The 24,123-nt window shown below is 41.1% G+C and overlaps 3 protein-coding genes across 9 annotated transcripts; all 3 read left to right on the forward strand.

Moving 5' to 3' along the window:
- Window positions 1–366: 366 nt before the first annotated feature.
- LOC311257205 (high-affinity choline transporter 1-like) lies at window positions 367–8,054 on the forward strand. 5 transcript variants are annotated; one of them, XM_084352695.1, is made up of 10 exons: window positions 987–1,187; window positions 1,814–1,881; window positions 2,752–2,946; window positions 3,261–3,374; window positions 4,521–4,676; window positions 5,354–5,502; window positions 5,757–5,900; window positions 6,795–6,948; window positions 7,027–7,244; window positions 7,327–8,054. In XM_084352695.1, the coding sequence occupies exons 2-10, from the start codon at window positions 1,869–1,871 to the stop codon at window positions 7,861–7,863; spliced, it is 1,680 nt and encodes a 559-aa protein (XP_084208821.1). In that variant the 5' UTR covers window positions 987–1,187; window positions 1,814–1,868; the 3' UTR covers window positions 7,864–8,054. The 5 variants fall into 5 exon arrangements, with proteins under 5 accessions (XP_084208823.1, XP_084208825.1, XP_084208821.1 ...); XM_084352697.1 differs by lacking the exons at window positions 987–1,187; window positions 1,814–1,881 and adding an exon at window positions 367–468 and having other exon boundaries at window positions 2,742–2,946; XM_084352699.1 differs by lacking the exons at window positions 987–1,187; window positions 1,814–1,881 and adding an exon at window positions 367–468.
- A 4,904-nt stretch (window positions 8,055–12,958) lies between these two features.
- Window positions 12,959–19,212, forward strand: LOC311257206 (high-affinity choline transporter 1-like). 2 transcript variants are annotated; one of them, XM_084352700.1, is made up of 9 exons: window positions 12,959–13,140; window positions 13,246–13,457; window positions 14,177–14,290; window positions 15,657–15,812; window positions 16,126–16,274; window positions 16,528–16,671; window positions 17,532–17,685; window positions 17,764–17,981; window positions 18,064–19,212. In XM_084352700.1, exons 2-9 carry the CDS (start codon window positions 13,274–13,276, stop codon window positions 18,619–18,621), a joined length of 1,677 nt encoding a protein of 558 aa, XP_084208826.1. In that variant the 5' UTR covers window positions 12,959–13,140; window positions 13,246–13,273; the 3' UTR covers window positions 18,622–19,212. The 2 variants fall into 2 exon arrangements, with proteins under 2 accessions (XP_084208826.1, XP_084208827.1); XM_084352701.1 differs by lacking the exon at window positions 15,657–15,812 and having other exon boundaries at window positions 12,959–13,457.
- Window positions 19,213–20,027: 815 nt separating this feature from the next.
- ttc9c (tetratricopeptide repeat domain 9C) lies at window positions 20,028–24,091 on the forward strand. 2 transcript variants are annotated; one of them, XM_084352704.1, is made up of 4 exons: window positions 20,028–20,129; window positions 21,002–21,353; window positions 21,702–21,884; window positions 23,499–24,091. In XM_084352704.1, the coding sequence occupies exons 2-4, from the start codon at window positions 21,023–21,025 to the stop codon at window positions 23,654–23,656; spliced, it is 672 nt and encodes a 223-aa protein (XP_084208830.1). In that variant the 5' UTR covers window positions 20,028–20,129; window positions 21,002–21,022; the 3' UTR covers window positions 23,657–24,091. The 2 variants fall into 2 exon arrangements, with proteins under 2 accessions (XP_084208830.1, XP_084208829.1); XM_084352703.1 differs by lacking the exon at window positions 20,028–20,129 and adding an exon at window positions 20,387–20,451.
- The last annotated feature ends 32 nt before the right edge of the window (window positions 24,092–24,123 follow it).

Here is a 24,123-nt window from a genome sequence, read left to right on the forward strand (position 1 = left end):
TGTTAGAATGGACTACAGCCAGGGCAGTGACCCTCTGATGTTTCATTGGACAGAAACTGTCATCCCATCTACCAGCCTGTCTCTCATATGACTTCCTGACCTGTTCTAACACTAACAAACCCCCACACCTTAGGTGAAGGGGAATCAACCCTGCTCTCACATCCTGATGTTTTCTCTACCATACATTTATTTCTGAATTCAAAACTCTTTTAATTCCCACAACACCAAAACTGCAAACATAATTATTCTCGCAACCAGTTTAGGAATGGTTTTATGTGGATTAAATGACAGGGCGGGCGGTCTCTCATTTCACTCTTAACAAGTATGCCAGTTGTGCCAGGCCCTGTCTTCAGGAAGAGGCTTTGAGTTGAGATGTGACAGACAGACAGACAGAGAGAGAGGACGGACAGAGAGTTGGACCTGTTAGCTGAGTTTACTCCTCACTGTCAGTCCAGCAGAGCAGAGAAGGTAAGTCTATACACTGATGTTGATTATGTTGTTTTTGTTTTGTTTTTGTTTTTTTGTTTTGTTTTTTCATTTACAGTCACAGTTAACAGCCAAGTAACAAAACGATTCACATTAAAGTTGAAGTTGCTGTTGATCTTAGGCTGCTAGCTGTTTGCAACATTAATCTCACTCTGGTACAGCAGACATGTGTTTCAGGACAGCTGCAGCCAACTGATAAGGCCTTCAAAAGAGCCGCAGTAAGGCTTGCTCTAAACGGCCTGCAGCGTTCACACCGAACCGAGCAGCTCCGCAGAGTTCTGCTTCCCCCCCCAGAATCAGAGGAATGCTGAGGGCGCCGTCAACCACACCAGAAAAAATAAAAACAAAATAAAATAAATAAATAAATAACTCTTTTTTTTACCAGTGCTATTACTACTATTATTTCAAAATATTATATAAGCCCACAGCAACATAACTTCATAGCAAAGCCTATTAAATAATGGAGAGGCCTTTTTTCTGGGTTCCTGGCTCGTTGCACTGTACCTGCCCTCTGTGAGGGAGGGAGGGGGGCGGGGTCGAGAGGCGAGCTGGGCTGGATCTGACCGGACCGTGACCCAAAGACCAAGAGAGATTTATTGATACAGTAGCGGAACCACAATGTCCAAAAAGACAAACCATCCGGCGCCCAGGAAAGTAAAAACAAGGAAAGGAAGAGAAAGAAAAACGTGAAAAAGAAAGAGGTACAGTAACGTTAGATTAAATTAATAGTTTAATGATCGTAGTTACCTTGTTGGAGCAGAATTAACTTGCTAGCTGACTTCAGACGATTGTAGCATTGTTTAATAATCAGTAAATAAGTCAATGTTACTCCACCTTAAATTCATCAGGGACATTTGGAAAGTTAACGTCAGGCCTGTTCAGGTGTTATTTTAACCTGTTCACTGTGTTTTCTCTGCGTGTATGTCAGTTAAAATGCTCTTTGTTTTCCATCCCCTTTATAAGTAATAGAGTAGTTGTAAGCCTTTGGTTTATTGTGTCACAGTTTATGTTTGTTAAAGTTTACATCAGTGTTAAAGTGCAGTTAAAGTGTGTTACTGTTAATACTCCATACCTTAACTTTCCCATATCATTCATAGGCTATATATATATATATATTAATTTCACTGCACTTTACTGCTTTTTGCACAATGAAGATAGTTCATGAAGTTGAATGAATCTCATCGTATTTTCATTATTAGTCTTTATTAGTCTGATGTATAGCACACACGAAGCATCTGTTTTTTTATTAAAATGTAACATCCAGTGGTCACATATACTTCTCTCTTCCGATGCACTTTTGAAATATTTCATCATTCACCACCCCCAGTGACTCAGCATCAGGTGCTCCTGTCCCCTCTACCTCAGCACAGCAGTGACACAGCATGTTTTTATTTTGTATGTAAATAGAATATTCTTTGTGCAATGCCGTATTTACATTGTATTTTTAATTTATCACTTGTTTCTTTCTTCAGTTTTTATTTGTTGTGATATTTTTGACTTAAAGAAATACAGTCTTGAATACATACGTGCAGTTTCTGTGTGAGTGTATGAAAATTGATTGTGAAATTGACTGCGATGCCGGCTAAACTCTTGCCTAGGGCACCAAATTGGTCACTGCCTAGAATCTTTGTGTATTTGTGGTTTGATACAATTTCACCCAGAGTAAATGCCCCAGATCGTATATTTGAATACAATAAAAAGCTAAAAGTATGTAAATTGATTCAATGACTGATTTATAACAGCTTAAAACTTCTTGAATAAAAATGGCTGTGAATTGAACCGCAACATACTAGTAACTATAGTTATCACTTAAATGTAGTGGAGTAAAAGTACAAAATGTGTAAATGTGTTACATTCATTTCTGCACTTACCTTATTTGACAGAGCATTATAACGTTATTTGAAGATGAAGATTTTGAAAATCTATATAAAAAAGAAATAACATAAGTGAATTGTTGTACAGTACATGGACTTTGCCAGTAGGCTGTTTTTAACCCCCAAATGTGCCTCCCAGGCGGTATCAAAAAATAGGCTCTGGCAGATGCCAATGTATGACACGTACACGCATACCTCCATCGATAGACATCATGAAAAGATTGGAGGGGTTACCTGTCTCTCTACTGACGTACCTGTCTGCCTGTTTCCAGTCGAAACCAATTGTAATTTTATTGGTAGTTCCATTTTTATCACAATTAAATCGCAGTTAATGAATGAACAAATGTAATTGATTGATATCTGTTTGTTTTTTCTAACGAGGGATCCGCAGACAGTCACACAATGAGCCTGAACGTCCCAGGAGTGGTGATGATGGTGTTCTTCTACCTGCTGGTGCTGGGGACCGGCATCTGGGCCTCCATGAAGTCCAAGCGGGTGAAGAAGAGCAGCCAGGCAGACCAGACAGAGGTCAGTCTGCTGGGCAACAGAGGGATCAGCCTTGCGGTGGGAGTCTTCACCATGACAGGTGAGTGTGTGATGGAGGCAGTAGTTTCAGGTAACATCCTTATTTTTTAAATTAAAGATGTTGTCACAATGAGGCACATTGCGGCACCCTTTTTCACACAGTTTTTTATACGTCAAGTTCTCAAAAGCAGACTCTCACCTGTGCGTTCAAAACATCCTTTCAATGTTTCTTTCAATTATCAATCTGTAACGCACCGAACAGAACAGTGCTCTCATCAGATGTACTTTTTCCTTTATTTCTTTCTTTGGGATATGTTTACAGTATGTACGTGGAGGTGTGTGTTTGCTGATGTTGCTTACGCATGTTTCCTACAGCTACATTTGTTGGAGGGGGCTTCATCGTTGGTCTGACAGAGATGGTGTACACTCCAACCATGGGACTGACCTGGGCTGTCATTCCAGTGACAGCTTCTACGTCTTTCATTGTTGGTAGGACAGTTTTTTGTTTTTTGTTTAGTTTTTCTCTAATTATTATACTGAATATCATAATTTTTCTAAACGAAACTTTAATAATGTGATTTATTTTGTAATTCGTAGATTGTTATCCTAGATTTGGTATTAGATGTACCCGAGCAGAATAAATAAGGCTAAGCAAAGCATAGTTTTGTCAGAAGTTTTTGGTATAGGTTACATTATGCATGTCTGTAATAAACAGAGCAGTAGAAGAAGAAGAGGTGGTGTGAAGGAATTTCCCTTCTCATTTAGTGACCTTCTTCTGCTCTGTGTCCAGACCCATTTCTGTGGAAACCAAGGTTGAGAGTGAAGGCTATCAGTCCGGAGACACAATAGACTTTTTACTAAAGCAGCACCTCTCAGATTAGACTGATTGTTTTGTCTGTGCACAGAATGCATGTGCGTCAACCCAAAAAGATACAGTAAAGCATAAGGTTTGACCAAGCTCACTCTGTACTGGTCGTTATTGTTCCCCTTGATCAAGTCTGTCAATAAACGCTGCTTCTTAAGACATCGGGTCACCAGCTCTACAGAATTTCCATCACAGGTGGTGAACCAGAAACAAAACCAGTTCTTTGCCTAATGAACCTCAAAGACGAAGAACGAGAGGTAACAAAACAAAAACAAAAAGCAGCCATGTTTTGGGTGGTATAGGAATATTCAGGAAGACGGCTCCTTCTTCTTCAGACACTTATACTAATTTATAGAGAGCTGAAGTCACACCCCTTCCAGTTTCCCTCGTATGGAGACACAAATAACATTTTGATCCTGCTTGAATTGTACCGTGAATTTAAAAGATCATTTTCCAACTCAAGAAAGTCGCAGTTTGTTAAAAAACTAGTGAAGTATAAGACTGATTAAAAAGACTACTGGTGATGAGCGGTTTCACACAGAACTAGATGATAGTTTAACGAACTGCGACTTTCCTGAAGTCATCTTTGATATTGACAAACATCATATGTGTAGCTCATGGCACAACTCAAACAGAAAGGGCGTCACTTCGGCTCTATTTACTAACAAATGTACATAAAAATATGTTGCTGGAGTGCAAAGCTAATGTGGCAAAATGCAGGGCTACATGCAGTGCCACAGATCTGTCTCCCTTTGTGTGATTCGATAAAGGTGGGCTCTTCTTCGCCAAGAGAATGAGAGACAAAAAATACGTGACGATGATGGACCCCTTCCAGATCAAGTATGGAAATCTGATAAGTGGAGTTCTGTCTGTGGCGCTGCTGATATCTGACATATTCTGGGTTACAGGAACTCTTATTGGTTTAGGTAAGTGACACTGATTCAGGTTTTCTCACATTATTTTTCCATTTGCCATAATACATTCTGTACCTTCTCTCATTGTTCATCTTTAGCAACGTGATAATTATATATAATTACCATCAACTTGTTATTCGTTTGCTAGAAGGTGTTAATAGGGGCGTGCCTGTCACATGCAGTCTTGCTATGCACCGGTGTATTCTCAGGAAAGAAACAAGCATCTTGTATTCGGGACTGAGTAATCTCTCCAGGAAAGTTACCTGGTGACATGCTAAAGCACTTTTTAGTATCTTCATGTCATGACAGGATAAGAACAATTTGTTCTGCTGTGAACCTCCTGTCACCTGTCGATTGGTTTACTGTGAGGGGAGACTCGACAGCTGTTGAATTTATCAACTTGTTAACTTGAAAAACTTGTATTTTTACAGTAGTATTTTACATCCCAGTTTTACACACTGAAACCTAATCATAAAATATGACAATACATTACAATACAACAAGAAAAGTTGAGTAGAACAATAACTTTAACAGGTCAGCAATAATCAGCTATGACCATAATCTGTTTTTAACTGAACTGAAGATTTAATAATCCGGATATGAACAGTGGATATTTAAAAAAAATAAGGAATTAGTCTGAATAGTGTTCAATGTATTAAATTTGTACATGTGTCGGTGTGATTTCATAGGTGCAACTATGAGTGTGATCCTGGATCTGCCCTACACTCTGTGTATTTGGATCTCTGCTGCTGTAGCCATCTTCTACACGCTGATGGGAGGCCTCTACTCTGTGGCCTACACAGACGTCATACAGCTGACCCTCATATTCATTAGTTTGGTGAGTTCCTCACTTAACACTTAAACATCTTGAAGCTTGTATAAACCAGTGTTGTTGTTGAGTTTATCTGCACAGGAAAGTAATTTTTATGAAGGACAGATCAGATCTTATAAAAAGCTCATGGTGACTCCCTGGTATCCTGCCAAGCATCTAACCTGACCTAAACTGTCACACTACTTTACCTAATCCAGTAAATATGCACTTTTCAAAACCTTTATGTCAGCAGTTCATCGTCTTCATTGTCTTTTCTGCAGTGGTTATGTGTCCCCTTCATCCTGATGAACCCACATTCAGCTGACATCACCAAGACCGCTTTCAACTTCACCTACCAGGCCCCCTGGATTGGTTCAGTGGATGGAGACAGAGCATGGAGGTGGATTGATAATTTCTTATTATTGGTAAGGACTACATTCAGTAAGTTTGTAATGTTGCTTGTTTTTTATACATGCAGTCACTGATGACTAGTGGAGAATTAGGCAGTGGTTCGCCATGCAACGTGTAAAAACTTGTACTTCTTGGTTAATATTCATATCGATGAGTCAAAGCATAAAAACATGTTTAGCTCGAGTTGTCCTTACTTGAAAATAGAAGATAGCGAGTCAGATCAATAAAAAGTTGTTTTCCGATTTCTGATCACCTATTTTTTTTTTTTTTACCAATTATTACCATCTAATAATCAAATAAACACAGCCACACCTCTGCACAACCCTCTGGATTTTATGTGAATGCAGCTGAAGTGCACGCTTCATCCGATTTGCTGTTTGCCTCTCTGCACCAAGCCAACGTAACCTGAACCAGAGACAACAACACCTGGCTATGACATACTACCGGTTAACCCCTGTCTTAATGGGCTTGGCTTATGATAAAAAATTTTGACAACTTTGCTAACACAGCCAAACATCAAGCAAGTTGAACAACGAAAGACATGTAACTTGGCAAGCGAGCTAATATGATTTACTATTCAACAGCAACAAGTCCAGCTCGGTGTCTGTCTTGCAGCCTTTTATTTCGCAACGCTCTCGCCAGCGACTAAAAGCCAGTCTGAGACTTACTCTAGTTCATCCTCTTGCTTGGTCACTCTCTCTTTTTCTTTTCTCAGCTTCCTCCATCAATGTCCACTTTGGTCTCTTCGTTTCTACATAAATTCAAGTCCAAGTCCAACCTTCTCCTGTGATAGCGGTGCAAACACCAATGCTCCCCAGTAGTGCTCCTAGCAATGTCAGTTAGCATAGCTAACTTGTAACAACAAGTGAATATATAGAAAGAGAGGTTTTGTTTGTTTTATGTATAAGTCGCTGGGTAACCTGGGATATCAAAGCTTCCACCAGAGGATCCTGTCAGCTTCTTCGTCAGCCACAGCCAGGATCACCTGCTTTATCGCAGCTCCCCTCATCTTCATACTTGGAGTCCCGCCGATTTTGATTGGAGCAGTCGCGGCATCAACAGGTACAGCAATAGAATTAAACATAAAAAAATAGTGAGACCATAGTAATTTATGTCACATCTTAACTTTTTTGGCATCAGATTGGAACATGACCACGTACGGATCCCCGTCCCCATACGAGCGTGGTGAGGCCAGTCAGGTTCTGCCCATTGCTCTGCAGTACCTCACCCCAAACTACATCTCCATCATCGGTATTGGAGCAATAGCTGCTGCAGTGATGTCATCTACGGACTCTGCTTTATTGTCATCTGCCTCCATCTTCACATCCAACATCTATAAGAACATCCTGAGGACCAAGGTCAGAGGAGACCAGAGGAGAAGAACAGAATCATGGTTATTTCTTTTCTGTTTTTGCTTCAATGTTTTTTTCTCCCCTGCAGGCATCAGATCGAGAGCTCCAGTGGGTGATCCGTGCCACCGTGGTGTTGGTGGGCTTGGCTGGCACATCGCTCACCTTCTTACAGAACAGCATCATAGTTTTCTGGATCCTGGGCTCAGATATAACCTACACCATCATGTTCCCTCAACTCGTCTGCGTCCTCTTCTGTAACATCTCCAATGGCTACGGCTCCATCATGGGCTTCTTGGTTGCAGTGCTGTTGAGAGTGCTGAGCGGTGAGCCATCGATAGGGTTGCCAGTCATTCTCCACTTCCCAGGTTGCACCCTTGAGGATGGTGTATATGTCCAGCGCTCTCCTGTGAGGACAATCTGCATGTTGTCCAACCTTGTTGCCACTTTGATGTTCTCCTATCTGGCTTCACTGCTCTTCAATAAAGGACTGATTCCTGAGAGGTGGGACGTATTTAAAGTGAAAACCCAAAAACCGACATCCAACTCAGTACCATTAAGAGACGAGGAGAAACCTGAAGTTCAGAATGAGACTGAATTCATGTTGACCACAAATCTGCAGGACTAAAAGAGAAATGGTTGAGTGAGATGTCTACATTATCATGTCTCTGTTTTTGTGTGCTGTTTTGTGTACTCGATGTGCACCAGGATCCATAAACACTTTTATGCAGCCATGCTTATATTTGTTATACCCTGATCTACCAAATTTAAAGCCAATAAAAGACAAATGCTCGGATGCAGTGTTTGTTGACAAGCTCAGTATCTCACATTATTCTATGGATACATTAGCTTGAAACAGATGCATTTCAAGTTGGACAACAGAGCTACTGTACAGATAGTTCTGTATGTTACCCAGATTCATGCAGTGTAATTAGCCTGATGAAGAGAAACAGAAAATTGGAGACTGAATATCTTTGGTTTGTGGACAAAACTGGACTAGGTCTTTGGTTAACACTGATCAACGTTTTTCAACATTTCCTGACATAACATCAATCATCTGATCCATTACTCGACTCTGTTAAAATAATTCTGCGTTAATTTAGAACTGGAGGAAGGAGATCGGAGACAGCTCAAAATTCAAAAAAGGGTTTTAATCTTGTACAAGAGGAGCATTCACAGAGCAACACGCAGGTCAGTTACAAAGTGAAGACTGACTTTCTAAGGAGGGAATCATGGTATTTATCTCTCTCTCTCTCACTCTGGGTGTGTTATCACTATAACAGATGCTGATTCAAGCCTTCCTACAGAGAGGAGGATGTTTACCTTCAGTGTCTGTGGATTCCTTATTTAGGTCATAAGACAAGTCACAAAACAAGTAATAAAATTAAAGCTGCAAGCAGCGATGAACGGGCCCTCACAGTCCACGTGCGTCGGGGCATGGTGCTGTTGCGGCGTGCTGCTGCCGCTACATGCTGCTGTCGGGGCTTGTTCATGCAACAACTTCCATTGAGGAATCAAAAGTCAAGGCAGTCAAACTGTTATTTCTTTATTCAGCAATAAAAGCGCCCCCTATAGGTAGATTTGTACCAAATTTTTCACAAACCTTATGGGGCCATGGAACACAATTTTAAAAACGTTAGTGTTAATGGGACTGTATTTCATCAAGATATGGAAGATTGTCTGTCTGAGCACAATGTGCAGGAAATTGTTGTTTCATATTTTGGCCATTATTTGGACTATCACAATTATTTTAATAACTTTTTGTCAGGAGGGTCGACAGATGCTGTGTGCAAAGTTTGGTGCAAATGGGAGAAATTGGGTGGGAGGAGTTTGAAAAAGTAGGTTTGAGACATTCCGGAATTTGCAAATGGAAATGTACCGTGAAAGTGGGCGTGGCCTACATCACACAATTCAGCTGAATGCAGGGAACACGTAGATATAAGGTTTAACAATGTGCACCATGTTATGTGGGAGTTATCAGCCAAAAACGGTTTTGTGTTGATAATAGCGCCACCTGCTGGTCATTTTTGGTGTGTGAGTTACAGGGGCCAGTCTATACCACCCCAATGAATTTCATATCCATAAGTGTTATGGTGTGGTCACAGTGCCAAATATAAAATGAAACTGCCACCAGAGCGCCACCTAGTGGCAGATCTGTAACACCTTTTTCAGCTACACTCAGAAGGGCATTGGCAATGAGTGTACCAAGTTTTGTGTTAATCCGACCAACAGATGTGGAGATATAAAATACTTCAATTGAAAGAGCGCCACCTAGTGGTCGTCTGCCAAGATTTTGCACAGAGCCTTAGGGGCTCGTGAGGAAGTAGCATACTGAGTTTCATGTCATTGGGACGAACCAATGTGGAGATATGCAACACTTCCTGTTTTGAGCTAAATCTGCAGGAAGTTGTTATTTAATAAGTTGAGTATTCTTTGGAATATCAAAATTCTTTTAATAACTTTTTGTCAGGAGGGTCCACAGATGTTGTGTGCAAGGTTTCGTGGAAACTGGTGAAATTGCCTGGGAGGAGTTAGAAAAAGTAGGTTTGCGACATTTCGCGAGGGAGCGGAAAAAACCGGGCGGATATGGGCGTGGCCTATATCAGGAGATTCAGCACGATTCACTGAATGTGTGGATATAAGGTTTTTGAATGTGCGACAAAGTATGTGGAGTTATAAGCCAAAACGCACTTTCCTTGATTACAGCTCCACCTAGTGATGGAAATTCACAACAACAACAGATTATAACATTTTTCGGCAGATGTGACATACTGTATGTTCCAAGTTTGGTGAGTTTTGGGGTATGTTCAGGCAGTGAAAAATGCGATCATTTGGGACAAAAAATGCTCACTACAATAGGGTCCTTGCAGGCTCCCTGCTTGGGCCCTAATAACAAGGTCATAGAAGAGGTCACAAGTCACAGGTCACAGTTCACATTTAACAGTCTCTCACAAGAGGGCTATGTAACATCAATTCACATTCCTCTACATGTAGTACAAAATTCTCATCACAGACTCAATACTTAACAGATAAACAGACAACTACAACAATCGTTAGGTGCAGCCTTGGTAGGAATTAGGCTCCATCAGTGTGACCGATCACATCCTGAGTGACAGATAATTATTCACTGATCCTACCTGTCTAAAGCTTCATACCAAAGTTTTGTAATATGCTGTCAGTTTGCTGGAGTAGTGCTCTAAAAATGTTCATTGCACATATTTTAAAATTGCAGTTTATTGTCTGGTGCACACATAGTCACAGTTATAAAAAACAAACAAAAAGAACAGGAGATACAGGTTTTATTCTGAGCCTCGGGTCACTCTCAGCAAACATTTGTTAAGTTACATTGAGAGTCAGTTGGGGCATACATGGATTTTCCCCAGCATGCCTTGGAGCAATGGGTTTTGGACCGAAAGCCAGAGAAGCTTAGTTTAACAGTGTTCTAGATAACCCTAATCTAACATGTTGTGCAGTATCTAGTGTTGTTGTTCTTCGTACATGTTAGAATGGACTACAGCCAGGGCAGTGACCCTCAGATGTTTTATTGGACAGAAACTGTCATCCCATCTACCAGCCTGTCTCTCATATGACTTCCTGTTCTAACACTAACAAACCCCCACACCTTAGGTGAAGGGGAATCAACCCTGCTCTCACATCCTGATATGTTCTCTACCATACATTAATTTCTGAATTCAAAACTTTTTTTATTTCCCACGACACCAAAACTGCAAATCTAATTTTTCTCGCAACTAACTTAGGAATGGTTTTATGGGGATTAAATGATAGGTGGGGCGGTCCCTCAGTCCACTCTTAACAAGTACGCCAGTCGTGACAGGCCCTGTCTACCGCTGGATTGGGGGCCAACTCAGGGTCGAGTGGAAGTGGAGACAAGGGGTCTCTCAAGGTTATCACCGCTGGTTGGCTGCTTTTTCAGAATTTGTAGCGTAAACAAACTGAATTCACGGTGACGACCGGGTCTTAAGGATAAATATAAAGTGCACTGGGACGAGTGACAAGTAGAACAATGGGAGGTAAATCCAGCAAAAAACCAGGAAGCTGGCGTAGGAAATCTATTCTATTTTAGCCCACTTTCCTATTTCTTAACTTGTTTTAATGTTTTGTTTTAATGTATTTAAAATGCCTTTACTGTAATTGTATGCACCTGTAAAGCACTTTGAGTTACCTTGTGTCTGAATTGTGCTATACAAATAAACTTGCCTTGCCTTGAAGAAGAGGCTGTGAGTTAAGATGTGACAGACAGACACAGAGAGAGAGAGAGAGAGAGTTGGACCTGTTAGATGAGTTTACTCCTCACAGTCAGTCCAGCAGACGCAGAGCAGAGAAGGTAAGTTCAGACACTGATGTTTTTTTTATTATTTAAAGTCACAGTTAACAGCCAAGTAACACAACGATTTACATTAAAGTTGAAGTTGCTGTTGATCTTAGGTTGCTAGCTGTTTGCAACATTAATCTCACTCTGGTACAGCAGACATGACACATCTTCAAAAGAGCTTGCTCTTAACCGCCTGCTGCGAACCGAGCGGCTCCGCAGATTTCGGGTTCTCCCCCAGAATCTTTGTACGTGTGGCCAAATGTCAGTGCTGTGTGTGTGTGTGTGTGTGTGTGTGTGTGTGTGTGTGTGTGTGTGTGTGTGTGTGTGTGTCCTGTCTCCGCCCTGCTCTACCTGAGCTCAGGTGTTGGCAATCACAGCAAAGAAGGACAGCAGACGGCGGAATAGGCTTTATCATATTACAATGATGACGCCTGTTTCACCATCTCCTGTTGTGCCGAGATCTGTTGTGGCGCTGTCCGGTACTGAAGTTATCGATCAGGCTCGGGCCGCTGTGGCGCTGTCCAGTGCTGATCTACCGGAGTCTGCGGCTTCGGATTGTGATGTTGATGTCGTTACCGTGTCCAGCGCTGTGGTTCATGGGCCCGTTTCCTGCAGTTCCCTGGCCTGTTAGAGCGCCAGGGCTTTATTATTTTTCACTTTGGGTTTGAGTTCCTGGTAGTCCTGTTTTCGTCCCTTTCTTGTTTTCTTCCTATAGGTCAGTTGTTTTGGTTAGGTAGGTTTAGTTGGGAGGGATCCCGGATGCGACGGTCGTGGCAGGCTGGTCTGGGGTCTCCTCTCTCTTTTGTTGATTTTGGCCAGGAACTCCTGTCCCTTTTTGTTTTGTTTGGGGTCATCTTTCTTATCGGGGGTTGAGTTCGGCTACGGCCGTTTGGTTACTTTCAATAAACACCTATAGGCTATTTGAATTGACTGCGTTGAGTCGGCGTCCTATATGTTACTGTTGTGTTCGAGCCTGTGTTTCCTTGATTATTTTAGGGCCGTAACATTTGTACAAAGTGTATTTGTCATATATTCTGCAGTTCAACAGGTGGTTTGATACAATTTCACCCAGAGTAAATGCCCCAGATCGTATATTTGAATACAATAAAAAGCTAAAAGTATGTAAATTGATTCAGTGGCTGATTTATAACAGCTTAAAAACTTCTTGAATAAAAATGGCTGTGAATTGAACCGCAACATACTAGTAACTATAGTTATCACTTAAATATAGTGGAGTAAAAGTACAAAATGTGTAAATGTGTTACATTCATTTCTGCACTTACCTTATTTGACAGAGCATTATAACGTTATTTGAAGATGAAGATTTTGAAAATCTATATAAAAAAGAGAAATAACATAAGTGAATTGTTGTACAGTACATGGACTTTGCCAGTAGGCTGTTTTTAACCCCCAAATGTGCCTCCCAGGCGGTATCAAAAAAGAGGCTCTGGTAGATGCCAATGCATGACACGTACACGCATACCTCCATCAATAGACATCATGAAAAGATTGGAGGGGTTACCTGTCTCTCTACTGACGTACCTGTCTGCCTGTTTCCAGTGGAAACCAATTGTAATTTTATTGGTAGTTCCATTTTTATCACAATTAAATCGCAGTTAATGAATGAACGAATGTAATTGATTGATATCTGTTGCTCTATCTGTTTTTTCTAACCAGGACAGTCACTGCCGCACACAGTCACACAATGAGCCTGAACGTCCCAGGAGTGGTGGTGATGGTGTTCTTCTACCTGCTGGTGCTGGGGACCGGCATCTGGGCCTCCATGAAGTCCAAGCGGGTGAAGAAGAGCAGCCAGGCAGACCAGACAGAGGTCAGTCTGCTGGGCAACAGAGGGATCAGCCTTGCGGTGGGAGTCTTCACCATGACAGGTGAGTGTTTGATGGAGGCAATGAGGCACATTGTGGCACCCTTGGACTCCACTGTGATGCCTATTATAGTTTCTCACACAGTTTTTTATACATCAAGTTGTAGCACATTTAGAACCAGAATTACTGGTCTGGGATGTTGAAGGTCTTATTGTTAACGTTTTTAAAAGGAATATATCTACAGAGCTTGTAGAAAGGTGCAGAATAAAAAACATTATTGTGATCGTGAGTCAATAATTTAAAACATTTTGTCAGGTCCAAAAATGTTTTGTTTACCTCTGTGCAAGAATTTGGACAGTTGGTTCCAGCTTCCGCCAAGGTTTGAGAGCCAATCGTATAATGGCGTTGAAATCACGTGATGTCTGTGTTTCCAGTGTTGCCAGTTTTTTGGGAGAAAAAATTTGCATTCTACAGTTTGTGTGCAGGGTGCTGTACTGGCCTAACTTTAGCTAGCTGGCCTTAGCAGCATTAACTTTAGCATCGGCAACATCAACGTCAGCTAGCTAGCATTAATAACGTTAATGTTTGCTAGCTAGCATTAACTGGTAACCACTTAAGTATATTAGAACACGTTTCTTTCAATTTTTCAACCTATAACGCACCGAACAGAACAGTGCTCTCATCAGATGTACTTTTTCGTTTCTTTCTTTCTTTGGGATATGTTTACAGTATGTACGTGGAGGTGTGTATTTGTGGATGTTGCTTATGCATGTTTCCTACAGCTACATTTGTTGGAGGGGGCTTCATCGTTGGTCTGACAGAGATGGTGTACACTCCAACCATGGGACTGACCTGGGCTGTCATTCCAGTGACAGAGTCTACGTCTTTCATTGTTGGTAGGACAGTTTTTTGGTTTTCTTTAGTTTTTCTCTAATTATTATACTGAATATCATAATTTTTCTAAACGAAGCTTTAAAAATGTGATTTATTTTGTAATTCGTAGATTGTTATCCTAGATTTGGCATTAGATGTACCCGAGCAGAATAAATAAGGCTAAGCAAAGCATAGTTTTGTCAGAAGTTTTTGGTATAGGTTACATTATGCATGACTCTAATAAACAGAGCAGTAGAAGAAGAAGAGGTGGTGTGAAGGAATTTCCCTTCTCATTTAGTGACCTTCTTCTGCTCTGTGTCCAGACCCATTTCTGTGGAAACCAAGGTTGAGAGTGAAGGCTATCAGTCGGGAGACACAATAGACTTTTTACTAAAGCAGCACCTCTCAGATTAGACTGATTGTTTTGTCTGTGCACAGAATGCATGTGCGTCAACCCAAAAAGATACAGTAAAGCATAAGGTTTGACCAAGCTCACTCTGTACTGGTCGTTATTGTTCCCCTTGATCAAGTCTGTCAATAAACGCTGCTTCTTAAGACATCGGGTCACCAGCTCTACAGAATTTCCATCACAGGTGGTGAACCAGAAACAAAACCAGTTCTTTGCCAACTGCTAATGAACCTCAAAGACGAAGAACGAGAAGTAACAAAACAAAAACAAAAAGCAGCCATGTTTTAGGCGGTATAGGAATATTCAGGAAGACGGCTCCTTCTTCTTCAGACACTTATACTAATTAATAGAGAGCTGAAGTCACACCACTTCCAGTTTCCCTTGTATGGAGAGACACAAATAACATTTTGATCCTGCTTGAATTGTGCCGTGACTTTAAAAGATCATTTTCCAACTCAAGAAAGTTGCAGTTTGTTATAAAACTAATGAAATATAAGACTGATTATAAAGACTACACAGCCAACAGTGGCGTTAGTGATGTAGTCTCGCTGAACGCTCACCAAAACCTGTAACTTAAACCCCGTAGAGCTGCTCCTGTATATTAGCTTGCTCACAAAACTGACAAACTATCCTTTCACATAACTGCAGTTGTCATAATGGACACATTCATTGAGGTTTTCATCTTTTTTAGTACTTTTTCTGTACTGAGCTGGCGGCCATATTGGTGTTGGTGATGAGCGGTTTGACACAGAACTAGATGATAGTTTAACGAACTGCGACTTTCCTGAAATCATCTTTGATATTGACAAACTTCATATGTGTAGCTCATGGCACAACTCAAACAGAAAGGGCGTCACTTCGGCTCTATTTACTAACAAATGTGCATAAAAATATGTTGCTGGAGTGCAAAGCTAATGTGGCAAAATGCAGGGCTACGTGCAGTGCCACAGATCTGTCTCCCTTTGTGTGATTCGATAAAGGTGGGCTCTTCTTCGCCAAGACAATGAGAGACAAAAAATATGTGACGATGATGGACCCCTTCCAGATCAAGTATGGAAATTTGATAAGTGGAGTTCTGTCTGTGGCGCTGCTGATATCTGACGTAATCTGGGTCACAGCAACTCTTATTGGTTTAGGTAAGTGACACTGATTCAGGTTTTCTCACATTATTTTTCCATTTGTCATAATACATTCTGTATTTATCAACTTGTTAGCCTGAAAAACTAACCCTAACCCCTAACCCTAACCCTAACCCCCTACATTACAATACTACAAGAAAAGTTGAGTAGAACAACAACTTTAACAGGTCAGCAATAATCAGCTATGACCATAATCTGTTTTTAACTGAACTGAAGATTTAATAATCCGGATATGAACAGTGGATATTTAAAAAGAATAAGGAATTAGTCTGAATAGTGTTCAATGTATTAAATTTGTGTGATTTCATAGGTGCAACTATGAGTGTGATCCTGGATCTGCCCTACACTCTTTGTATTTGGATCTCTGCTGCTGTAGCCATCTTCTACACGCTGATGGGAGGCCTCTACTCCGTGGCCTACACAGACGTCATACAGCTGACCCTCATATTCATTACTTTGGTGAGTTCCTCACTTAACACTTAAACATCTTGAAGCTTGTATAAACCAGTGTTGTTGTTGAGTTTATCTGCACAGGAAAGTAATTTTTATGAAGGACAGATCAGATCTTATAAAAAGCTCATGGTGACTCCCTGGTATCCTGCCAAGCATCTAACCTGACCTAAACTGTCACACTACTTTACTTATCCAGTAAATATGCACTTTTAAAAACCTTTATGTCAGCAGTTCATCGTCTTCATTGTCTTTTCCGCAGTGGTTATGTGTCCCCTTCATCCTGATGAACCCCCATTCAGCTGACATCACCAAGACCGCTTTCAACTTCACCTACCAGGCCCCCTGGATTGGTTCAGTGGATGGAGACAGAGCGTGGAGGTGGATTGATAATTTCTTACTATTGGTAAGGACTACATTCAGTAAGTTTGTAATGTTGCTTGTTTTGTATACATGCAGTCACTGATGACTAGTGGAGAATTAGGCAGTGGTTCGCCATGCGACGCGGAAAAACTTGTACTTCTGGTTAATCTTCATATCGATGAGTTAAAGCATAAAAACGTGTTCAGCTCGAGTTGTCCTTACTTGAAAATAGAAGATAGCGAGTCAGATCAATAAAAAGTTTCCAGGGCCACATTATTACCTTTTTTTTTTTTTTTTTACCAATTATTACCATCTAATGATCAAATAAACACAGCCACACCTCTGCACAACCTTCTGGATTTTATGTGTATGCAGCTGAAGTGCACGCTTCATCCGATTTGCTGTTTGCCTCTCTGCACGTAACCTGAACCAGAGACAACAACACCTGGCTATGACATACTACCGGTTAACCCCTGTCTTAATGGGCTTGGCTTATGATCAAAAACTTGTGACAACTTTGCTATCACAGCCAAACATCAAGCAAGTTGAACAACGAAAGACATGTAACTTAGCAAGCGAGCTAATGTGACTTACTATTCAACAGCAACAAGTCCAGCTCGGTGTCTGTCTCGCAGCCTTTTATTTTGCAACGCTCTCGCCAGCGACTAAAAGCCAGTCTGAGATTTACTCTAGTTCATCCTCTTGCTTGGTCACTCTCTCTTTTTCTCTTCTCAGCTTCCTCCATCAATGTCCACTTTGGTCTCTTCGTTTCTACATAAATTCAAGTTCAAGTCCAACCTTCTCCTCCAGCCACTCCAAAGCTAGCAATGTCAGTTGGCATAGCTAACTTGTAACAACAAGTGAATATATAGAAAGAGTGACTTTCTTTGTTTTATATACAAGTCTCTAAGTAACCTGGGATATCAAAGCTTCCACCAGAGGATCCTGTCAGCTTCTTCGTCAGCCACAGCCAGGATCACCTGCTTTATTGCAGCTCCCCTCGTCCTCATACTTGGAGTCCCGCCAATTTTGATTGGAGCAGTCGCGGCATCAACAGGTACAGCAATAGAATGAAACATAAAAAAATAGTGAGACCATAGAAATTTATGTCACATCTTAACTTTTTTGGCATCAGATTGGAACACGACCACGTACGGATCCCCGTCCCCATACGAGCGTGGTGAGGCCAGTCAGGTTCTGCCCATTGCTCTGCAGTACCTCACCCCAAACTACATCTCCATCATCGGTATTGGAGCAATAGCTGCTGCCGTGATGTCATCTACGGACTCTGCTTTATTGTCATCCGCCTCCATCTTCACATCCAACATCTATAAGAACATCCTGAGGACCAAGGTAAGAGGAGACCAGAGGAGAAGAACAGAATCATGGTTATTTAGTTTCTGTTTTTGCTTCAATGTTTTTTTCTCCCCTGCAGGCATCAGATCGAGAGCTCCAGTGGGTGATCCGTGTCACCGTGGTGTTGGTGGGCTTTGCTGGCACATCGCTCACCTTCTTACAGAACAGCATCATAGTTTTCTGGATCCTGGGCTCAGATATAACCTACACCATCATGTTCCCTCAACTTGTCTGCGTCCTCTTCTGTAACATCTCCAATGGCTACGGCTCCATCATGGGCTTGTTGGTTGGAGTGCTGATGAGAGTGATGAGCGGTGAGCCATCGATAGGGTTGCCAGTCATTCTCCACTTCCCAGGTTGCACCCTTGAGGATGGTGTATATGTCCAGCGCTCTCCTGTGAGGACAATCTGCATGTTGTCCACTATCGTTGTCACTTTGTTGGTGTCCTATCTGGCTTCCCTGCTCTTCAATAAAGGAGTGATTCCTGAGAAGTGGGACGTATTTAAAGTGAAAACCCAAAAACCGACATCCATTCTAGTTTTAATGAACAATGGGACCGACAAAAGAGATGAAAAGGAGAAACCTGAAGTTCAAAATGAGACAGAATTAATGTTGACGACAAATCTGCAGGACTGAAAATGAAATGGTTTAATGGGATGTCTTTTGGAGCTATATTATCATGTCTCTGTTTTTATATAAATCATTTGATCTAGGTGCAAGAAGTCATCACTTTGCTATTTTTACTGTGCATTTTTTAAGTTCTATTTAATTGAGGTTCAATAAACTGAGCCTGTTGACTTATGATACTGGTTCATGACACGAATGTCATCTTATGTTTAATTATCAAACAACCAATTAAAGCTCAAATAAGCTGGAAGGTAAATAAATGAACATGTGAAACTGTCTATGAATGACACAGTATAGTCATCGATGCTCTGCATTATGCATTCAGCTCGACAGAAGCACAGATACTTAAGCTATTCCCCAACCTGCATGCCATTATTTTTACGGCCTCCACTGTGCACATTTCAACATGTTAATGATACTTATATTACAGGATATAATCTAGTCCTGTGTGTTTCTGTCTCAGCACCCCTCCAGCAACAATTGAACACTGGTTAATAAAAAAAAAAGTGTAATTAGGTTTGTTGTATTACTTCATATTGTAAGGTTAATGTCTATGTCTGATTTGGTGGTGTATACAGTATTAAAAGGTAATTGCACCAATCATGTCTCATCGATCATAAGGTTTTCAAGTAAAGTTTGTTTTTAAAATTAACTTCATTTAAAGTGCACATCACCCAAGGAGTCTCTACAATCTTGAGGTTAAAAAGTAGCCTTAATTACCAAATGGACTTGCATTTCTATAGCGCCTTTCCAGTCTACAGAGCGCTCAAAGCGCTTTACAACACTTCATATTCACACATTCATACACTGATGGCAGAGACTGCCATGTAAGGTGCCAGCTGCTCATCAGGAGCAATTTGGGGTTCAGTATCAAGCTCAAGGATACTTCGACATGCAGCTGGGGGAGCCAGGGATTCGAACCAGTCCGATTACTAGACAACCCGCTCTACCTCCTGAGCTAAAGCCGCCCCTAGAATGGTAAGAACTAGAATGGTACTCAGTAGAGCGCATACCTCCAACAAGACCGAACCGCCTCCTTTTGTACTCACTTAAAGATGCCAGGCATCTAAATATGCCTGGTTTTCATCATCAAGATCCATGCATTATTTCCTCAGAAATGAACAAAACTGTCAAAAACAAATCAGTCCTTCTGTCCAGATTGGCAGCAAACGTTAATGGGGTCTATTCTGGGCTGTGACCCATTCTTCATCCAAGTTTCATTGAAGTCCGTTTGGTAGATTTTATGTAATCCTGCTGACAAACCAACAAATCAGCTCCTTGGGTAAACATCTTCTTTCTGATGCTTTGTCAGTCCCCTTTTTAAAAAAACACATTCAGGTTTGTGTTGCGTTTATGTGGTGATAGTTCCTGGTTCGGCCTCACGGTGGCAGTAGCGCTGCATGAAGTTGAAGTTCTGACCACTTCATTGAAAACAAGGAAGCGCCTGTACGGCAGCAGAATGACTGTCAACTGCGAGAAGTAGCCGTCCGTTGAGTATCTTTACTGCGGCGTGTAAGGTGAGACGACGCAGAGCAATTTACACATCGCACTTTCACGCAGCGAACCAATAAAATGTTTAGACATCCTGAGTTGAACAGAATTGGGAGTTCGCTAGAGTGTGCGCAGGTGAGGTTAGCGTAGTAACGTTGCTAGCTCGGTTAGCTGTAGGCGCAAACCGTTAACGTGTCGAACGTTCGCCGAAGTCCGTTTAGAATGTTCAGTATCAATGACGTCTTCGAATTATGACGCCTGCTACCTAGCAACCCCGATTCTGCTGCTCTGGGTGTTAGCATAGCGATGCAAGCTAACATTCCTTTAGCAAAACCACAAGTAACACACGTGAGTTAATGATACCAAAAGTGGCCATTTAACGTAAAGTGTTGTCAACGTGGGGTGGAGGTGGCTGCTGATGCGCCAACAAAATCACTTTTGATGATATGACGTTTCATGTATCGATGTATGGTGAATTTAGACGGACAAGCATTCAATGTATGAGATCAGTAAACCCAAACTTATATCTTCCAGATATCAATAAAACCAGGACAGTAACGCCCCTAGATCGATGTAGATATTAGTTATCTGCTTGATGTAAACAATCGAACCACACTTCTCCTCCAGTAAGCTCATGGTATTTGCTCATATCAGTGAACTTGATGTCTTCCCTAGTCAAAAAGTCCTAGTATTGAATCATTTAATATCCATAATGCAACTGTATAAGAAAGAAGATGTTTTATTAAAGTTGAAAAACACATAAAACATTCACTAGACTGGGAATTCAGCAAGACCCCCTCCAGAATAAGAGCTTGAATTGATGTGTCTGATTTTGTATGAACTGCCCTCCGGCAGCTTCTTCACTGATTAATTTATATTTACTCATTCATCTTAACAGCTGACTAGCTCCATTGCAGAGATGGAGGCTGGAGGAGGAGAGGAGAGTATGGATGTGCAGGAAGCAGCGGCAGAACCAAGCTTTTCTGGACACAGACAGACTTCCACAAAGCCGGTTTGGACTTTGCTGGAGGACGCGGCCCAAATGAAAACGGAAGGGAACGCTTTCTACCGAGAGAAAAACATTCGCTCAGCCATCGGGCGTTATCACCGGGCTCTGCTGATCCTCCGAGGCCTCGACTCTGAAGTGATGACGTCAATGAAAGGATTTGGACACGAGATGCCTGCACTCACACCTGAACAGGAGGCTGCACTGAGAAACACACAAGTGGACTGCTACAACAACTTAGCTGGTAGATAAAATATCATAACCATGCAAATCTAGGGGTGAAAAGGGTACTCGATTAGACTGAAATACATCAGAGATTCTGTTAAAATCTATTCAAGTGGTAGCTCTTCAGAAAAATATTCTGAGTTAAGTAGTTTCATGAAGTCACTAGTTTTATATTGAGCCCTTAGCATAATCATTTCAATGTGAACATTTCCTACCAACAAATCCCTCTGCAAGTCAGTGATGCTCCACTGAGGTGACTTCCTTTATAAGAGAGCTTTGACATTGATTGCTTTAAAATGGAAACTGACAGCTGGATACAGCATGTACAATATTTTGTATTATATATGTACATATATATTTCTTTCAGCCTGTTTGCTGCAGAAACAGAGTGTTGACTATGCTCGTGTGCGGGAATACAGCCTGCGGGTACTGCAGTGGCGACCAGGTGATGTCAAAGCACTGTACAGGGCTGGAGTAGCTACTCTGGAGATGGGAGATGCACAGACTGCCAAACAGTATCTCACCCAGGCCTGCAGTGTGCAGCCTAATGGTAAGAAAAGAGCACAGCAGGCTTAGGCCATCGTCCGGATGAATAGTCATTTATTTAGAAATCTCCAAATTTCTTATTGTGGTATTGTACCACCTCTGCACTGGTCATGTAGCTTCAGTCTAGGGATGCCATGGTGAGGAAATTTAATAAACTCCCGAACAACAACAGTGTTACTTACAGGACATTTCACCAGAAATGAAGCTCATCAATGTTGGTCAATATTTATAGAGTGCTGTATCGAGTGTCTGCTAATGCAAACCAAACATTTCCAGCTGCTGTAGCATCACATTCAAAGCATTTATCTGATGGAACTCTTCAGCACTTACCACTATAGTATCATTCGTCAAACATGCATCTACAAAACAAGACAGCAGCCATTTTCAGCATTTGTTGACAGCTGATCAGTTTGACATATTGCAGGGAGTAGGGCTGACGCATGCCGATACCCTGACTTCAAATCAGGTTCCTAAATGGTACTCTTTTTCGATACCAATTACATTAAACCTGTTTTGAAAAAAAGATAACATTATACATACATGTGGTGAGCCCCGTCTCTGGGTGTAACGTAGTGTTTTTCCTAGCATGCCTCCAGAAAGCCAGTCAGTGATTGGTGTATGATAAAACACTGTGTACCACTAGGAACATCAACTACTGCTGCAAGCTTACGTTGGTCCTCTGTAAATGTCTACACAGGATGCATGCAGCCACAGTACTGTTGTGTACTAGGAGTGTTTTGGTGGCGCTCAAAGCGAAAAACAAAGTCAGTGTAGTTACTAGTCTTACTGAGAGGAAAATAGACTTTGGCACTGATTAAAGTGGAAGCATATATTTCACAACAGACGTGTATCAGACAAACCAAAAAGTGTCTAGTGTGGTCTGTCTGTTCAGTTTTCACAGATAATTTTAAAAGGATATTTGTTGTTTTGAGACTTAGTACAACCAATATATACAGACTGTTGCTAATTATCGTGATTCTGTTTTATATTTGATAACCACTCAATATAGTTAGAATAATTTATTATATTTAAATTAGTTCAACATTTCAGGAAACATATATATTTGCATTCTTGCCAACAGTTTGATGAGAAGATCAATAAGACTCTCATATCCGTCCATTAAATCTTAAGCTTCAGCCAGTCAGCTCATCTTAGTATAAAGACTGGTGAAGTAGCGAGCCTGGCTCTGTCCAGAGATAAAGAATCTGCCTAGCAGCACCTCCAAAAATAACAAATTAACAAGTTACATCTTGTCACAGATTAAACAAGCAAGATACAACTTTAATATGTCATGTATTAAAGGTCATTCAGATAAAATATTCAACACTGCAAATTCAGAGCTTGCAAAGACAAAATTGCAATCTCTTTTCTTATTTCACTGACTGACTACATTTGCCTTTAGTCATCAATTTGTTAATGTTAAAGACTGATTTAGAGAGATGTAAAGAAAGTTGTTGGTTCTGTCACAGATTGCTGAATATTTCTGAATAAATCCCATATATATTTCTAGCATAATTCTGCAGATTCTCTCCTAGCCATCTCCTGTTTATTTGAACACCTGTGGGATAAAGGAAAGTATGCCTTTCCAAAACAAACGCTCTTCATCTTTCCATCGCAGATGCCAATGTGAGGAAGCACCTGCAGAGAGCCGAGGAGAAACTGAACCGGGAGTTACAAAAAGAGAGGGCGATGTACCGAGGCATGTTTTCCTCCAGCCTGAAGAGCAGCTCCGGAGGAGGGATTAACCAAACCAGTCGAGCTGGTGAGGGGGTTTAGCCTGCCAGCTCAACAAGCCAATCATGGCCTGAGACAGACTGTTGAACTGATTACAAACCAACTGAAGAATGTTCACACATCTTGAATCACTTATCACATTAGTGTTTCTCCTTTAGGTGTTAAAGAGGTGAGTTTAGGAAAGTAGGAATGGTACATTTTAGAGATTACTGGAATGCAGTCAGTATGAGAGTAAAGATGTCGCTGCTGAAAATAGAAAGGAGACGACTTTGTTTCCTAGCAACACGGAAACAAAGTTGATTTTTAGTCCAAAAGAGCAAGAGTCTGGGTATTTCACAAAATACTTCTGGAGGCTTAAGTGAGACTGTTCATGCACTACCCAAAGTTGTGATTCTGCCTTCATGATTGCAGTTGTCTGGTGAGTGTTGTGAATGTTTTTGTTTTGAGTTTTCAATTAAAATATTTTTTCATAAATAATGTTCAAGACGGCTTTTTTCAACTCATTCGAT

The sequence above is a fragment of the Pagrus pagrus genome (genome assembly GCF_965226575.1).
Source record: "Pagrus pagrus genome assembly, chromosome: 5".
NCBI classification, from domain to species: domain Eukaryota; kingdom Metazoa; phylum Chordata; class Actinopteri; order Spariformes; family Sparidae; genus Pagrus; species Pagrus pagrus.

Bases quoted from the DNA above. Each gene is read 5' to 3' on its own strand.
- LOC311257206 (XM_084352700.1), top strand. From the start codon at position 13,274: ATGAGCCTGAACGTCCCAGGAGTGGTGGTGATGGTGTTCTTCTACCTG. The intron at 15,813-16,125 runs GTAAGTGACACT...GTGATTTCATAG, and splicing joins AGCAACTCTTATTGGTTTAG to GTGCAACTATGAGTGTGATC. The intron at 16,275-16,527 runs GTGAGTTCCTCA...TCTTTTCCGCAG, and splicing joins CCCTCATATTCATTACTTTG to TGGTTATGTGTCCCCTTCAT.
- ttc9c (XM_084352703.1), top strand. From the start codon at position 20,410: ATGCAAGCTAACATTCCTTTAGCAAAACCACAAGTAACACAC. The intron at 20,452-21,001 runs GTGAGTTAATGA...TCATCTTAACAG, and splicing joins CAAAACCACAAGTAACACAC to CTGACTAGCTCCATTGCAGA. The intron at 21,885-23,498 runs GTAAGAAAAGAG...TTTCCATCGCAG, and splicing joins CTGCAGTGTGCAGCCTAATG to ATGCCAATGTGAGGAAGCAC.
- LOC311257205 (XM_084352695.1), top strand. The intron at 3,375-4,520 runs GTAGGACAGTTT...GATTCGATAAAG, and splicing joins TTCTACGTCTTTCATTGTTG to GTGGGCTCTTCTTCGCCAAG. The intron at 6,949-7,026 runs GTACAGCAATAG...TTTTGGCATCAG, and splicing joins AGCAGTCGCGGCATCAACAG to ATTGGAACATGACCACGTAC.